Below are 18669 nucleotides of genomic sequence, written 5' to 3' on the forward strand. Positions count from 1 at the left end.
CAGTGTCCTGTAATAACCCACACAGAAAAAGAACGGGTATGTGTATGCATGTGTGTAAGTGACTCGCCCTGCTGTAAGTTAATATACAACACTATACTAACTACACCCTAATCGTTTTTTTTTTTAAGGCCCAAGTGAGCACGATTTTTAAAAAATACATCTTTGGGGTTTTTGGCGGTGGTGGGTTTGTTGTTGTTGTTGTTGTTTTAAACGGCCGCACGGGAGGCATACAGAAGTTCTCAAGCCAAGGACTGAATCTGAGCCGCAGCAATGACCCACACCACAGCTGCAGCAACCGTGGATCCTTTAACCCAGGGATTGAACCCGTGCCTCCACGGCAACCTGAGCCACTGTCGTCAGATTCTTAACCCTGCGCCACAGCAGGAATTCCTTAACGATGCTTTTTGAAATCTGCCAACAAGACTGACATCCACTTCTTGACACCTTGAAAACAATCCCTCAGTGACAACAGTGGTGGCCTCGCAGCAGAGCAGCCACCGACCGACCACACCCCTGCCCAGCAGGAGGCTGAGCCCCAGAAGCGCCCTGAGAACAGCTTCGGCCCTGGGCCCTCGGGTTCTTCTTTGCAAAGTGAGAATGACTCGCTGTGAAGACGAGCATAACGTATGCAGAGCCCGAGGTACACGAAGGGTTCACAAACACGAAAAGATCATTCCTCTCCTGTCCACCGCCCCCGCCCCTGCCTTTATCCAGGAAAAGAGCTTTACCTGGTGACGCCACCGTTTCGGATTTAAAAAAAATTTTTTTTTTTTTTTTTAGGGCCACCCTTGTGGCATATGGACGTTCCCAAGCTAGGAGCTGAATCAGCACAGCAGCTGCCGGCCTACACCATGGTCATAGCAACACCAGATCTGTGACCTACACCACAGCTTGTGGCAACGCCAGATCCTTAACGCACTGAGCGAGGCCAGGAATCGAACCTGCGTCCTCACGGATACTATGTCAGGTTGTTAACTCACTAAGCCACCATGGGAACTCAGCAAATCTCAGTGCTGTGTTAAGCAGAGGGCGTTTTAGACTCTTTTCATTGATATTTACTTTTAAATAGAAAAAAGATCGATATCAACTTCCCTGTACATTTACTTGCAGCGAATTGTTAGTCACTGAAAACTAACCCTACTTTCTCCTTCCATAAAATCAGTGGTTGTCAGGTAATCAGTTCACATCTACGCACTGGCAAGCTAAGCAGGGCGGTGGTTTTCACTTTGCTGCTTGATACGATACCACTTACATGTGGCATGTAAAATAGGACAGAAGTCAAACATTTAGAGAAGAGCTAACACCTCTCCTTCTGAAACTATTCCAAAAGATTGCAGAGGAAGGGATACTCCCAAACTCATTCTATGAGGCCACCATCACCCTGACACCAAAACCAGACAAAGATTCCACAAAAAAAGAAAACTACAGGCCAATTTCACTGGTGAACATCAATGCAAAAATCCTCAACAAAATACTAGCAAACCGCATCCAACAATCCATTAAAAGGATTGTTCACCATGATCAAGTGGGGTTTATCCCAGGGAGGCAGGGGGTCTTCAGTGTCTGCAAACCCATCAGTGTGAACACCACGTGAACAAACTGAAGAATAAAAACCATCTGATCCTCTCCATAGACACCGAAAAAGCCTGTGACAAAATCCAACACCCATTTCTAATAAAAACCCTTCAGAAGGTGGACACAGAGAGAAACTACTTCAACATGATAAAGGCCGTATACGACAAACCCACAGCGAACACCATTCTCAATGGTGAAAAGCTGAAAGAATTCCCCCTGAGATCAGGAACAAGACAAGGATGTCCGCTCTCGCTGCTACTCTTCAGCATAGTTCTGGAAGTCCTAGCCACGGCAGTCAGAGAAGTAAAAGAAATAAAAGGAATCCAAACTGGAAAGGAAGAAGCAAAACTATCATCCCTATTTGCAGATGACATGATACTATACCTAGAGAATCCTCAAGACTCTACCAGAAAACTGTTAGAGCTCATCCATGAATTTGGCAAAGCCGCAGGATACAAAATTAACACACAGAAATCGATGGGATCTCTATACACTAACAATGAAAGATCAGAAAGAGAAATTAGGGGGAGTTCCCGTCGTGGCGCAGTGGTTAACGAATCCGACTAGGAGCCATGAGGCTTCGGGTTCGGTCCCTGCCCTTGCTCAGTGGGTTAACGATCCGGCGTGGCCCTGAGCTGTGGTGTAGGTCGCAGACGCGGCTCGGATCCCACGTTACTGTGGCTCTGGCGTAGGCTGGTGGTTACAGCTCCGATTGGACCCCTAGCCTGGGAACCTCCATATGCCACAGGAGCGGCCCAAGAAATGGCAAAAAGACAAAAAAAAAAAAAAAAAAAAGAAAGAAAGAGAAATTAGGGAAGCAATCCTGTTTACCATCACATCCAAAAGAATAAAATACCTAGGAGGAAACCTACCTAAAGAGACAAAAGACCTGTACTCTGAAAACTTTAAGACGCTGATGAAAGAAATCAAATATGACACAAATAGATGGAAAGATATACCATGCTCGTGGATTGGAAGAGTAGTCAATATTATCAAAATGACTATACTACCTAAGGTAATCGCAGATTCAATGCAATCCCCATCAAATTACCAAGGACATTTTTCACAGAACTCGAACAACATAAAGTTTGTTTGGAAGCACAAAAGACCCAGAATAGCCAAAGACATCCTGAAAAAGAAAAATGGAGCTGGAAGAATCAGGCTCCCGGACTTCAGACTATACTACAAAGCAACAATCTTCAAAACCGTATGGTACTGACACAAAGACAGAAAGAGAGATCAGTGGAACAGGACAGAAAGCCCAGAATTAAACCCACGCACCTACAGCCAACTCATCTATGACAAAGAAGGAAAGATTATACAATGGAGAAAGGACAGCTTGTTCAATAAGTGGTGCTGGGAAAACTGGACAGCCACGTGGAAAAGAATGAAATTAGAACACTCCCTAACAACATAAAAATAAACTCCAAACGGATTAAAGACCTAGATATAAGACCAGACACTACAAAACTCTTAGAGGAAAACATAGGCCAAACACTCTGTGACATAAACGACAGCAACATCTTCTCAGATCCACCTCTTAGAGTAATGACAGTAAAAACAAAAATAAACAAATGGGACTTAATTAAACTTAAAAGTTTCTACACAGCAAAGGAAACCCTAAGCAAAATGAAAAGACAACCCACAGAATGGGAGAAAATCTCTGCAAATGAATCAGCTGACAAGGGATTCATCTCCAAAATTTATAAACATCTCCTACTGCTCAATACCAAAAAACAAACAACCCCATCATAAAAAGGGCAGAAGATCTAAACAGACAATTCGCCAAAGACATACAGATGGCCAAAAAACACATGAAAAGATGTTCAACATTACTCATTATTAGAGAAATGCAAATCAAAACCACTATGAGGTACCACCTTACACCAGCCAAAACAACTACAAACAAAAAGTGCTGGAGAGGGTGTGGAGAAAAAGGAACCCTAGTACACAGTTGGTGGGATTGTAAATTGGTACAACCACTGTGGAAAACAGTAGGGAGATTCCTCAGAAAACTCAAAATAGAACTACCATTTGATCCAGCAATCCCACTCCTGGGCATCTATCCAGAGAAAACCACAAAGACACACGTACTCGCAAAGACATATGTACTCCAATGTTCACTGCAGCACTACTTTCAATAGCCAAGACATGGAAACAACCTAAATGTCCATTGACAGAGGAGTGGATCCAGAAGATGTGGTACATATACACAATGGAATATTACTCAGCCATTAAAAGGAACGAAATACCAGCATTTTTAGCAACATGGATGGACCTGGAAATTATCATGCTAAGTGAAATCAGTCAGACAATGAGACACCAACATTAAATGTTTTCACTGACATGTGGAATCGAAAAAAAGGACAGACTGAACTTCTTTGCAGAACAGATGCTGACTCACAGACATTGAAAAACTTCTGATCTCCTGAGGAGACAGTTTAGGGTTGGGGGGATGTGCTTGGGTTATGGGATGGAAATCCTGCGAAATTGGATTGTGATGATCATTATACAACTACAGATGTGATAAATTCATTTGAGTAATAAAATAAATAAATAAATTATTTAAATTAAATAAAACAGGACAGAAGTGAACCTATCCTGCAAACAGAAACAGACTCATGGACAAGGAGAACAGACTTGTGGCTGCCCAGGGGGAGGGGGACAGAGGAGGGATGGGGCGGGAGGCCGGGCTTAGCAGATGTGAGCTATCACAGACGGAGGGATAAAGGAGGTCCTGCGGTACAGCACAGAGACGTCCTTGTCCTGTAACGAACCACAACGCAAGAGGGTACCTTTAAAAAGAGCACATCGATACTCTCTTTAAAATATACATACACACATATACACACACATGCGTATGCATGTGTGTCCACAGTGTAAATATGTATATACTTATAAAAGTGTGTGTCTACCTATATATTTTGCTGCACAGCAGAAATTAACACATTATAAATCAATCGTACTTCAATAAACAAAAGAAAATGGTAGGGGATTTGAAGACCACCTAGATGGGTTTCTCAGCCTTGGCATGACGAACATTTGGGGCCAGATAAGTCTTTGTTGGGGCGTGTCCTGTGCATGGTAGGACCTTCCGCAGCAGGCCTGGCCTCTAGCCATTAGGTGCCAATAGTGTGCATGCGTGTATACACACGCGCACACACCTAAGTGTTAAAAACCAAAGGGGGGAGTTCCCATCGTGGCGCAGTGGTTAACGAATCTGACTAGGAACCATGAGGTTGCGGGTTCGATCCCTGCCCTTGCTCAGTGGGTTAACAATCCTGCGTTGCCGTGAGCTGTGGTGTAGGTTGCAGACACGACTCGGATCCCCCGTTGCTGTGGCTCTGGCGTAGGCCGGTGGCTACAGCTCCGATTCAACCCCTAGCCTGGGAACCTCCATATGCCGAGGGAGCGGCCCAAGAAATAGCAACAACAACAACAAAAAGACAAAAGACAAAAAAATAAAAAAATAAAAAAAAATAAAAACCAAAGGGGGGGAGGGGAGCAAAAGACCCTGGCTGAGGACTGATCCTCATTCTAACGAGGTGGACTACTTTAGAGACAAAGAAACCGGGGCTGAAAGACGCTCCGTGACTGCCTCTGGGCACCAGAGCCAGCACCACAAACTCCGCAGTCAAGAAGCTGCAAACTTAGTCAGCAACCAGCTCGGTCAAGAACAACTTCAGTTCTGTCTCTTTTTTGCTTTCCTTAACGATTTCACAATCATTTGGCGCTTATCATAAACAAATTATTACCTGTCGAATCATCTCAACACCAATATAATTACAACATATAAAATAGGCAAAACGGGAAATATCTATAAAGTCAAAACTCTGAAACAATCGGGTTTTTTTAGCATATTTCCCCCCAACGTCTTTTCCTACAGGGGGGTGGCTTGTCTCCCCCGACTGGTGAATTCTTACTTTTCTCTTGATCCCTGACGTCAGGACAATCGGATGTCTTGAGGTGTTACACATACCCACCCACACTTAAACATACATGCACGCGCGCGCGCGCGCACACACACACACAAACTGTCCTCCTCGGAAGACAGAGGCCTCTCTAAAGCTGAGATCTGAAATCTTCCTTTAGGTCCAAGGATGTTTCAGCTACCGTTAAAGCATTTCCCCGTTCCGCCTTCCTTTCCCCTCTGGAACTCCTTTCAGGTGGATGCTAACACGGATCAATTTTCACTGGCTCTAATTTTTATTTTACACTGTCCCTCTGTTATAACTCCTTGTGTTCAGGCAACACAGGGCCTCACTAATTCCTTCTTCCTGGGTGTGTAGCCTGCCACTGAGTCAATGTGCGTTTTAATTTCAACAACAGTTTGTTAAATTTCCAAGCCTTCTGTCCATTCTCTTTCACTGATGCCTTCCCGTTTTGGTCATTTAATAAGCTCCCTTGCCTCTTTAAGGACCCAAGGCCCATGTTCTTATTTCCAAGCCCTGCTCTGATTGCCTCATTAGCTCTGTTCCCTCGAGCAGGAGTCCCTCAGTTTCCTGATTTGGGGGCAGGTCAAGTGTTAGGCGATTCTGGATACTATCTCTGAATAAGTGAGATTTTCACTGTGATAAGGTCCACCCACTTTTTCCTTCTATGCTGACTGCTTTCTGTGTCCTTTACAAAGATACTCGCCTTCATGTTCTTCAAGAAGTTTCATAGTTTCAGCTTTTACATTTCAATCTGTGGTCCATTTCAAATTAATTTTTGTGGAAGAGAATTTTTAATAAATTTTATAAATCATAAATTCTATAATTTTGACGAGACAAGGCTGCGGCTCATTTGCTCCCACGAAGATATTCAGCTGTTCTGGCAGCATTGGTTAAAATTTTTTTTTTTCGTCTTTTTGCCATTTCTTGGACCACTCCCACGGCATATGGAGGTTCCCAGGCTAGGGGTCCAATCGGAGCTGTAGTCACTGGCCTCCGCCAGAGCCACAGCAACGGGGGATCCGAGCCGCATCTGTGATCTACACCACAGCTCAGGGCAACGCCGGATCCTTAACCCACTGAGCAAGGCCAAGGATCGAACCCACAACCTCATGGGTTCCTAGACGGATTCGTTAACCAACACAATGGGAACTCCAGCACTGGTTAAATTTTAGAACCAGCTTGTCCATTCCCTTGCTGGCATTTCGATTCAGATTGTGGCGCATCCCAACATCAACTTGGGGAGAAATGACATCTTAACAACACTGTCTTCCACCCACAGGCACCATGCACCTCTCCGTTTCTCTCGGTCTGTTTTAGCTTCCGTCAGCAGCATCTGGTAGAGCTCCGTGCAGGGTTCCTGCAGAGCTTGTGTTAAATCCGTTCCTAAATGTCCCTGGCAATTTCAATTGTAATATCCCACCTTTGTAGCTGACATTTCTGCCAGACTCGTGCGGGCTTGGTGTGCACAGCCCTCCCCGGAGAAGAGGCAGAGCAGCCCCTGGAGCTGTGTCCACACCACAGGCAACTCCTGAACGCGGCGGGGGTTACTCAGGGTATAATTTACAGTCAGCCCTCCCTTGGCCGCGGTTCCTCCACATCCTTGGTTCAACCAGCTATGCGCCGTGTTGGTATTACACCCGAAAACACCCACACAGAGGTGGAGCCTCGCAGTTCAAACCAACTTCGTTCAAGGGTCACCTGCATTTCAGCCGGGGGCGGGGTGTCAGGTAGGCTTGCACCTCCATCCGTCCCGACGTCGGGACCACCTGAGGCGTCCCTGCCCTCCAATCGCCACTTTCACCGAAAGGCATCACTGCGAGGGAGGAGGGGACAATGTCCAGCTGCCAAGAGCCTGACTGTTCCTCCTCCCAGGGCGCTGCCCTCAGCAGGGTGCAGGGCCCTCCTGCCAGCCCTTTGCTCTCGGGGATTCCGCACAGCCGCGAGTCCCCGAAGGCTGCCACTTTCTCGTTTCTGAGTGAAATTTTATAGTCACCTCCTGACTTTCAAAAAATATTTTCTATCACTTGTAAGGTTTTATGCAGGGAGCAGACCTGCCACACACAGGCAGCCTGTCATCTTCAGGTCAAAGGTACAGTGCTTTTTAGATTGTGATCTATAAATAAGCCTAGATTAAATGTGACTTGAGTTGTTGATTTTGCTTTGATATTTATTCATTTTCTTCCCAGACAAGTAGGCAAGAACCCGGCAAGGCAGACAGGGAAAGGGCAATCTGACATAACCAAACGACAGAGGCAGAAATGAACCCACCGTTCTCAGCCAGTCTGACAAAACTGGTTCCTGCAGGGCCATTCTGGGGAAACTGGGCTGCCCTTCAGAGAACAGGAAGCACACATACCTCGAAAAATTAAACAACTCAACACACTCACCTAATGTGCATGCCCAGAAAAAGGAGTCTGGGTGCTTATTCATGAATGGTAATCAATATTACAGTATCGGGACTGTAAATGCAAAGTTTTCCACAAAGAAACCCCTAGGGAAGAACGCATACTCACCCAGCCCAGAGATATTTATGGCTTTCACGGATTTCTTCATCTTGTAAAGAACCATCCGGTCCACGTCCAAAGCCTAAAATACAGAGAATGCATTCATTAAAACGTGTTTGGGCTGAGATCACAGCCACAGAGAGAGGCCACGCGAGAGCCACGCGGGGTCCCTGTGGGACAGACGCTCAGTGCCGTGGGAATGAAGCGGAGTGGGTGGTCACTACCAGCTGCCGCCTTGTCACCTGCCTCACCCACCTGAAGCACCCGTGCTCCCTCCGCCAGCGCCTTCTGCCGTGAAGCCAGTTAGCCTGGACCACAACCCTCCGTCCTCCCTGTGAACCAGCAAGGCCTGACGATGGGCCGGCCTGTGCCTGAATCAGCCAACAGACACCGTGTATTTCACAGTCCAACCACCACACAGCAGGAGTATACGGCACCGCCGACACCCAGCACATAGTAGGTGCTCAAGCAACGTGTGTTCAATGATGAATCAAGCCTGGAGATGCACTCACAGCTCTGTTTTCAAAAAGGATACCCAGTGAAACTCCAGAGAAGCGGAAGGAGGGTCCCTTTAGTCGCTGTGACAGGAGTGTTTGGAAACTGGGACCGTGACCCCAAGCCCAGGACGAAGTGCAGACCTGCAGGAGCAGCTCGCCCAGTGCCTGACATACCACCGACGCCCCTGCCCCGCGCATTTCAAGTGTGAGCACAAAAAGGCGCGATGACCTGTCATCTTACACGGGGCACACCGGCTCAGAGAAACCGACTCTGGACTCCTGGCCTTCCTGAAGCATCTCTGGAGTCCATTGTGAATACGAGCTTCGTTGAGTCCTATTTCTAACGCAACAATGACCATTTGTCGGATGCTAAGAACAGATGTGATTGCTGCCGACAATTATAAACAGAAAAATGATCACAAGGCACCAGACATTTGACAGAGTCATTAAAATACAGGGAGAAGTTAGAATAAAAAAAGGATTATTCCCCAACCTGTTGTAGAGAAGGGTCCTGAGGCCCAATTCAAGACGGGCAAAATGAACGGCAGAGAACTCACGTTTCCTTTGCCGGAAGGTCACCTCTAATCCATGCCTGACCCGCCCGTGAGACGTGAAAAGGCATGTGCGGAAACAGCAACCAACTCAGGAAAATCACTCTGGAATTCGCCTTCTCACAAGGTCTCGTCAACGGACCCTCCCACCTGCCACCCAGTAATTACACACGCGCGCCACCTTCCCGTGTCTCCAGCAGGAAGACGGGGCTTGCCCGGAGCTGCGCCACGAACGCCCCTCCCGACGGCTCTCACGGCAAGACAGGCTCGGCGCACGCGGCCGAGGCGCCGCGAGGCCCCCGTGCAGGGCCGCTCCTGAAGAACGACCCGACCGAATCCACATCTCTTCCAGGGTCTCAAGAGGACTGGGCGCTGCCCCGTCTGTGGAGCTGCTGGGAACCGTCTCCGATCTGCATTCGAATACTCACCACCACCTGCTCCTCCTTCCAGAGTCTGCCCCAGACAGCGGACGGCCGTGGCGGCCCGGCCCGGCCCAGCTGCACGGAGACCCGGGTCAGCCAGCATTCATTCCGAGCCCCTGCTACGGGGCAGGAGGTGGGAAGGGAGGAGACATCGCGGACAAAGGAGAGAAACGCCCCACAAGAGGTGAGGGCCGCTCCCTCCCGGGACGACCGAGAGTCAGTCTCAAGTCTCTGGCACAGCCTGACTCGCCTTCGGAGGATCTGGCCCCCGCTACTTCTCCAGCCTCCTCCGTCTCACCTGCGCCCTGGGCTTCCTCCCGTCCCAGGGGCTCAAGAAGCTCCCCGCCCACCCACCGCCTTCTCTTGGGTTCGGCGCCCGCCCTCCTCCTGACACGACAGCGCCCCCTCTGCCCCTGCGCCTGCCCGGTTAGGCGCCTCCTCCTGCTGCTGCGAGCTTCCCAGGTGGGGGGCACCCCGCCTCGCGTCCTGGGCTTTGAACTCAAAGGTCAGGGTCACGGAGCCCCTGCTACGACCCGAGGGCAAGCTGCGTATTAGACACGATGATGAGCAGAACAGGGCCGTGGCCAGCCTGCACGGGCTTACGATGCAGCAAGACGACGCCCCAAATAAACTCAGATTCACTGTGACCCAAGCCGGGAGTCCAGGCCTGACCCTGATGTGTCTGCTGGGCACTGAAATGGGGCTTGTGTCACACGTTAAAATGATGACATTTTGACATGTTAGCTTAGGTAAAATAGAAAGTTAACTTTCCCGTTCCTTTTTACTTTCCTAACGCTCCCCACCATGGGTGACACCTGCTCATTGCTGCAGTCCCGTCGCCCAGCACAGAGCCTGGCAGAACAGCACTGGAAACACAGCTCAATGAATGACCATGAGACTAGAGAGACCGGCTGTGTGTCTGTGTGTGTGCACACAAATCCAGGCAGCGGTGTCCCTGCTGAGCCCAGAGACAAGGGACAGTCCCTGAAAGGCTCTTACTCTTCAGGAGGGGAGGGTCATGCAGGCCTCGGTGAGAACAACGGATCTGAGCAGCAGGAAGTGAGTTCAGGGAAAGGCTACCCAGAGGTGAGGGGCCCAGCTGGGCTCCACACCGGGCAGCAGACAGGCTGGAGAAGTGGGGACCGGCCACTGAGATCTACTCTGTCACTCACACTAGCCCTCCCGCAGGTGACAGGCACTCTGCGGTCCACAGGGGTCTGGCTCAATCGTGCGGAGAAAAGTGGGAACCCGGGACAGTCAGTCCTACAACGTGGAAGGCTGATCTCAGGGAAAACAGGCTTTACCACGAATTCCCTCCCACGCTGTATCGGGGGACACAGCCTGATGCTCCCTGATGGTTTTTACTTGTAAAAATATGCCACCGTATGGTAATTCCGCCCTCGTCATTCCAGGGATACACTGCTTGCTGAAATCAGGAGGAGTGGATAAACTCTGCTGCTTTTCTAGTCTATCAAGAAGAGCTTGGAAGTAAAGGTGAGTGGGCGACAGGTGATTCTTAATTAAAACAAGATGGAAAAGCGGTTACCTCCCCACTGAAAAAAAGCACCCTCGTGACAGTGCCCACTTACGGATGACGAAGACTGAGCTCAGGAAAGTTAAAGTGATTAATACTGGGTGCTGGACAAGGTTTCTGTCGATTTTAAACAAAAAGAGCAAGGGGAGTTCCCTTGCGGCTCAACGGGTTAAGGGTCCAGAGTTATCACTGCCGTGGCCTGGATCACGGCTATGGCGCAGGTTCACTCCCTGGCCCGGGAACTTCCACATGCCATGGACATAGCAAATAAATAAGTAAATAAACACGGCACGAGAGGAATCTTAGAACCAGAACCAAAAGTAACAAAACTTGAGAGTCTCGAGGCACCAAATGTTTCTACCCATCAGGCTGAGATTTCTAACTGACCACACACTCACGCACGCCTTGCCCTCACCAAATCTACCTAATCTTAGCAGAAGGAAAAAAAAGCTGCAATCCCAACCAGAATTTGTGTGTAAAACCTATAAACAAGCAACAAGCTAAGAGACACTACAGCCCCAAGCAGGAACTGAGCAACAGCTTAAGTCTGGCCAAAACGCCTTAATTCTGAGGCACTCAACCAACAGCTGACCTGTAGTTTATAAAGCAAATTTCACAGAGGAAACAAGACCGCAGGGATGTGTCTTAGATATTTCGGAGGAAAATAAACCACTGTTTTCAACCACTTTAAAGGTGGTCCCTTCGGTCCCTGCACTGTCCCCTGAGAGCCAGGGTTCCACTGCCTCCCAGGAGCAGCAGTCTGCTCCAGGCCCGCTGCTCGGGGACCACGTGCAGGTGGGAGCTGACAGCCTCCCGGGGGAACGCTCACTTGAGTCCTCCTCGGACCCGTGCTGTCCAGGATGGTAGCCACCGGCCAGAGGAATATTCAGAGTGGAATTAAAATGTCATAAATGCAGAGGTCAGCTCAGTCTGGCTACCCTTCTCGAGAGCTCGGCCACGAGCCACGTGCTGTTTCTAAGCACGCCGCCTCCAGCTTCTCCTCTACCTGCGGGCCGCTGTGACCCCCGCCCCCCACCCCCAGCTGTGGCAGCAACACTGCAGCATCCAGGGGTTCGTGCCCTCTTCCCTCGTGGGCCTGGCACAAACGTCACCATGACCCACTTGACTCCCGCTGGAGGGCCGACTTGGTCTTTGTTCCCAGGCCCTACAGGGACCTCCTCCTGGCACGGGGACACGGATGCCCTGACGCTGGGCTGTGGGGGCCAAACCCAAGTCTGTCTGAAATGAGGCTGGAGCACCCAGGGTCCACAAGCCACACCCGCCTTTCTGCCTGTTTTTATGGGGTCCCAAGCTAAGGATCGATGCAGATAAGGTTTCCAATCCCTGATGCTGGGGTGAGGGGGGACGCTAACTCTGCACCCCAATTAAGAGTAAGGTCCCTACATCAACCCAATAAATAAAGGATGAACAGAAAGACGAGGTACCCTCCCAGAAAGAATTCCACTCTTCCCATTAGCTGGACCTGAATTACCAAAAATTATACTCCATTCTTATTATTTTCATTTTCACTAATAAAAAGTCTTGTGGAAATTTTCTTATTAATAAGTATGCACATAATGTTCCCAATTTTGCCTCAAGGCCTGAAGAGCCTAAAATATTGACTGTCTGCCCTTCGCAAAGTCTGCTGAGCCCCGACCTGCGGATCCCGCACGGTGAGACGCCTGCCCTGCGCCTGCCCAGCCCTAGAGGCGTCGGCTAGAGGTGCCACACAGTGCCAGCTTGGTCCCCCGCACCCTAAGGTCACAATTTGAGACAGCAAGGGTGGGAAGGGGCTGGTTTATTCCTGGAACTCAGAGACATGACCCTGGAGGGGACAAGGGGACCACAGGCCTCTCCGTTCAGGTCACGATGCATGCCTGTCTCATCTCATCTCCCCTCGTTCCTCTCATGAAAGGCTGACTAGAGAAAAAAATGACAGTCTGAAAGACAGCAGACCAACTAACAAAACACAGCAACACAATGCCCAGACCTGGACCCCGAGGACAGCTTTGCCAAGAAAGAGTCATCCAGACATTTCGATGGCGGCTTTGCCTCACTGCACACATGACTTAACGTCTGAAGCGACAGAGAACATGAATGACAGCACAGAAATGCACTGTGGCCTCTGCAGACTTGGTTTAAAGCGAGAGCAATAATGGATCGACCTCCTCCTGGGACTAAAGCAGAGGCCGGGAGAACAGCAGGTGCCATGAAGAATGAAGATCAAATACAGACCCGAGCTAGATCACAGCTGTGCGAAGTGTGTGCCTGAAGACACGCGAGAAGGACACACGTTGGTCTCACTAATAAAATGGAAGTGACTGAGAGTACGCACACACCTGCACCCAAAGATATATACGTTCAAGGATGCTCATGACACACTGCACAACAGCCGAAATCCGACTGGACAAACCCGAATGCCCGTCAACAGTAAGAGATGAACTGCTGTGTGTTCACCTGACAGAGGGCCACCGAGCAGTGGAAAAGAAGGAGCTTTATCCACGAAGAACACGAACTTCACAAAAACACCAAGGAAGCACGTTGCAAAAGTCAACGTGCAGCCCAATACCGTAAAAAAGGGACAAAGTTAGATCATGTGTAGGGATTTCGATTACGTTTCTGTTGAGGAAGGGGCTGTGGCTGAGACAGGGGGAAAGAGCCCGGAGCGCCCAAAGCCAGGACGGCAGCCACACAGACCGCGGCGCGCCCACACGACCAGCCTCGACGGCTGCGGCTGTGCCGGAGGCGGGTGGGTCCGGCCTGGGGAAGACAGGGTGCAGACTGTGCGCGAGTGCCCGTGTGACCCAGGGAGGGCTCGGGGAGGCCAGGCTGAAGAACAGGACCCCGCCCTGCGACATCGGCCCCAGCACAGGCCTTCTGAAACCACTAAACTCGGAGAAACGGAAACAGGTGATGTCAACTCCAGCGTTACCAAAAGGCTTCACATCCTGATTCTCACTGCGGGGAAGAAGCTTCTGGGAGATGTGGGGAGAGCTGAGAGGGGAAAGGCAAATTTCAGCAAGACAGCTACGACCGACCAGAAGCAAAGAAAGGCACTGCCAGTCTCCCCGGCCCTGGGGCCCTGTTCCTGGAGGGGTGCAGGGCCAGGGGGAGGGCCTGGGTCCCCCGACACATCCCACAGTGCCTTACTCCGCTCCCTGGGACCCACAAAAGAGCTCAGATGCAGGCAGGAAACGGGCTTTCTCAGGAGAGATTCCTCACGGACAAAATGGACCTCACGGCAGAAGGTGCCAGCACCCCTGCAGGAAGTGGGGGGCGGGGGGTGGACGGACGCAGCGCTGGAGCGGGGCTGGAAGGGACCTTTGCTGCGGAGCGAGGTCAGCCTTCCTCCTCTGCCCCGGGCCCAGAAGACAATGTAATCACAAGCCAGGCGGGTTTCCCCAGGAAACACGGGCGAGCCACACGAACTCCACTCGGGGAACATAAACAGGCCCGAGAGGGCTGTTCTCTTCTGAGCTCCCACGCAGACACGGAGCAGTAAGGCAGACGTCGCTCCGGCGGGGCCACCGACAGCCTCGGCGGGTCTGCGGGCGGGGCCCACCCCCATCCCTCTTGGCACAAAGGGCTCCACTCTCCCGGCTGGGCCTTCGGGCTGCCAACTGGCTGCCGAATTTGTGTTCTGTACATTCTCTACTCTTTCTGTTCGCTTCCCTCCCTCCCTCCCTGCAGGGGTCCCAGGCCAGGGATCACACCCGGCCCTCAGCAGCGCCCCCCCCACCCCACCCCCGGCAGGGACGGCCTGCTTGCTTTCCCCCCACAGCCTGGAACGAGGACCGGAGGCTTGAAGCAACGCACGTGCTGGAAACAGGAAAAGCCAGGCCCCCCCTCAAGTCTCTCAACACCCCCAATACCCCAGCACTAACCCCCCAGGGTCACCCCCAGGATGACATCATAATGAAAAGAAGCCGAAAGAATGCAACCTAGTTCTGGTCCCTCCGGGGTGTCCTTTTGGCAAACGTGCCGAAAATCAACGGCTTTAGGATCAGACGGACGGGGTTCTAAGCCAGGCTCCCGGCAGCACCGTCTCAAATCAAACCGCTGCGCCTTTCTCACTCCCGTCCCTTCATCGAGAGGTGGGCGCGGTAACACCTGCTTCCCAGGACAAGAGCGGTGGCACACACGGCCTGTCATTGCCAGTGTCCTCTGGTCTCCCAGGGGCTAAACCTACCACACACTTATCACCAAACCCAGCAGCTCTTCAGAAACCCCACCTCCCCAGGACCGTCCCAATCAGCAGGCTAAGTGTTTCCAAGTCTGATAATGAGAGAGAAACTAAGAAAAAGCAGCTTTGTAGCTCCTGCCAGCAGCGTTTCACTCCCACCCCCATAAGTTTATTTCCATCGACTTAAATCCTTACAACTTTCCCTGGAGCGTCTCTGCGTCTCTAAGGGGCTAACGCAGAAAAGACAGGCCCACGGGGCAGGCGGCCGCACAGGGTGCCCTGGGGTGACCCACTGGGGGTGGCTCACCCTCTCTCAGCTTTAGCATTGAGGGAAGCAAGTGAGGAATTCCACTCTGGGAGCAGAGGGTACCTGGTGTCGGCCAGGCCTCGAGGCAGGCCTGCCACCTCCCAGCTGTGGGGCCACAGCTCTAGCGCTGCCCCCACCGCTGCCACCTGTGAGGGTGACAGTAAGGCCGGATGACGGCCAAAGCTCTACCACTATTTCCAGGGACCCGACAGCCACAGCATCACTCAGATGAGGGCGGTAGCATCTGAGAGACACGCCTTTCCGTTCCGAAGACAGGAGGTGTGAGTCTAAAATCTACAGTCCCAAGCATCACACCTCCACTTAAATTCCACAAAGCACTTCAACATGCACCGGCCTGGGCAACGCTTACCTCTTGTGAGATCACCATGGGTTCTCCCCAGTCTAGAGCAGAAGACGCTGACTCAGAGTTCAAGGGACGTGCCCGAAGTCATTTATTTGGCTCCGAGTTTAATGAAAGGCTAGGAGAGCCCCCTCAGGCTGCGAGAAAAGCTTCCAGGAGTGTCGCGTCCCCTGCCCACCCCCATGCGCTAACAGTCCAGCTTCCAGGCTGGAGGGGCGCCGGGGAGGGCGGTGGGCTTGTGCAGCTGCCCTACACCCCATCCTGTGCGTCCTCTCCATGAGGCTGGTGCAGGTGCCCGGGGGGAGCCACCCAGACACCTGTACCCAGGCTGGGGCTGGGGCTGAAGCAGAGGGAGCTGGCTGACGGGTTTGGTGGGGTGACACAACCCAGGCCTGGCCTTTCGAGGGGACAACTAGGGAGACCACCACCACCTCGCTGAGTCCACCTTCCACTCCCCAGCTCCTGTTTCCCGTCCCGAAGCCCTGGCGCCCTGCCTGTGACGGGGTGGGAAGCAGAGGGGAGGGACGCTCAGGACGAGGAAGGGAGGCACCCGCAGGCTGGCTGGGGCCCCGAAGCTGCCGGCCGGCCGTGCAAAGCTGCCCTCTAAATGCGGCCGAGTGAGTTTTCTGGGAAAGGACGGTGAACCTGCAGGTAAGGCCAACATGCTGGCTGGGTCCCCGTGCCCTCCTGCTTTCCACGAGTCATGAGCCCGACCTCGGTCCCCAGCCCCTCCCTACCCCCAAGGCCGCATCTCTAGGAACTAAGCTCTTAGTTTCCGGCAGCCCAAGCAGCGCAGCATCAGGGGAGGGGAAAGATGCACTGGGGAGGGAGGCCAGGGGGCAGCGGAACCAGCCGGCTTTTTCCTGTCCCGCGCCATGCGCTCTGCCCCTCCCCCACTCCACCTTCTAGGGGCTTCTTCCCCAGTGGGCTCCCCCTGGGACCCAAAAGGTGGCTGTCTGTGGGGAGAGATGGACAGAGCTTGGACGTGTGCTGGACAGACACACGTGCAAAGGAGTGACGCCGGAGGGCCCGAAAAGAAGCCTCTGCTTAAACACACACAGAGAAGACAGTGTCCACTGTGCTGGAAGGACAGGTATCCACCAACTGGATCCAACTGGGAGCAGTGGGCCTCTGGGGACCAGAGAGGAGGCACCACGCAGGGACACTGCCGGCCTCAGTGCTTCTTCCTCCCTCCAAAGAGCTCTGCCGCAGGCAGCACCCTCCACCCAGGATGCGAGCGGCAGGTGCTGCGGCGGAGCAGGGACAGAATGTGGGCCGGTGGGTCCAGGAGAAGAGAGGGTGACAGCAGCTCAGCAGGAAGAGCGGCCACAGGGCCAGCCTGGGCAGCAGGATGTGGCTGGACATGGGGACAGGTCCCTGTCACCGAGGGGCAGCTGGGGAGGCGGACAGGCAGCCAAAGGCAGGACTGGCTCTCGGCAGGCTGAGGCGGCTCCCAAGGGGCCTTATTTTCAGCATCTGGGAACGTGAGCGCTTCTCTCCAAGGAAGAGCTTCAGACCATTCATTTCACTTTCTTTGTTCTCCATCCAAAGAAAAGAAAATTCTAAATCCCAGCTAGCAGAACAAAAGGGAGAGCGGGGAACCGGTTCCCACAGCCCAGGGGAAGGGCCCCCCTCCTGCCCACAAGGGGGGCCACAGGGCAGACCCCAGTCCTCCCCTCCCCTGTGGCGCGCGCGCACACACACACGCACGCACACACACACACACACACACACACACACACACGGTCACTGCAGGCGGCAATCCTCTGGGCAACTCCAAATGCTGAGTCCGAAAAACAGATGCTGCGTTTCATGGTGCTGTTTGTTCAGTCTGAAGGATGATGGGGAGAAGAGCGATGCAAAGACACGGAATGATATAAAAGTGAGGATATTCCCGATGAGCCCTGGGGCCTACCGCACAGCACCGGGAACTGGCTGTGACTGGGTCCCTTCACTGTACAACAGAAACTGAAGAAACAGAATAAATCAACCACACTTTAATTAAAAAAAAAAAAAATCCCCAAGTCCTAACCAAAAAAAAAGTAATGATATTGTATGTTCCTCAGACCAGAATGCTGTCTGCTTTGAAGCTAATATGCAAAATATTTACCATCCCTCAAAAAGGCAAAGATACAAATTACTGACCCCTTTCTCAAGAAAACCGAGGAAGCTGCCTGAGTGCCTGAGTCCACAGACATTCTGCCGACTCAGCCACGCAGCCCAGGCGTGGCAAGTGGCCAGATGGTGGACTGTGCCAAACAAGGAGGAGCCACCACCTAGCTCTGTCACCTACTCATAGACAAGTCACCTGGCCCCGGACAAGTCACTTCTCCTCCAAGGTTCCAGACGCAAAGTTCTAAGGAACTTTAAGACAATGTGCATTGCTGCTATCTTTCCAAAGAGGGATCACGACTGTCCAGTACACGTGATGTAACATCACTTCTCCAGAGTAATAAGTAAGAATCCTGCCTGAGAGTCTCAGCAGAATCAGGGAACAACTAGCTAGTAATACTGCCAATAAGCCTATTCCAAAGGTAATAAGCACAAGTATTTGGTCATGGCAGGGAGTTCCCGTCACGGCGCAGCGGAAACGAATCCGACGAGGAACCATGAGATTGCAGGTTCGATCCCTGGCCTCACTCCCTGGGTTAAGGATCTGGCGTTGCCGTGAGCTGTGGTGTAGGCTGGCGGCTACAGCTTCAATTCAATCATAGCCTAGGAACCTCCATATGTTGCGGGTGCGGCCCCAAAAGACAAAAAAAAGTCATAGCAAAAAGTAATTTTTAACTAAAAATGCCAC

The 18669-nt window shown here is 51.8% G+C and overlaps 1 protein-coding gene across 7 annotated transcripts in view; it reads right to left on the minus strand.

The window, feature by feature from the left end:
• Nucleotides 1-18669, minus strand: part of ASAP2 (ArfGAP with SH3 domain, ankyrin repeat and PH domain 2) — a 161976-nt gene that overhangs the window by 98915 nt on the left and 44392 nt on the right. For all 7 annotated transcript variants that reach the window (XM_021087867.1, XM_021087864.1, XM_021087869.1 and 4 more), the window contains exon 2: nt 8024-8096. In XM_021087867.1, the coding sequence (XP_020943526.1) occupies nt 8024-8096 (73 nt within the window). The remainder of the gene's footprint in view (nt 1-8023; nt 8097-18669) is intronic.

This window comes from Sus scrofa, chromosome 3 (assembly GCF_000003025.6).
Source record: "Sus scrofa isolate TJ Tabasco breed Duroc chromosome 3, Sscrofa11.1, whole genome shotgun sequence".
Classification (NCBI taxonomy): Eukaryota; Metazoa; Chordata; class Mammalia; order Artiodactyla; family Suidae; genus Sus; species Sus scrofa.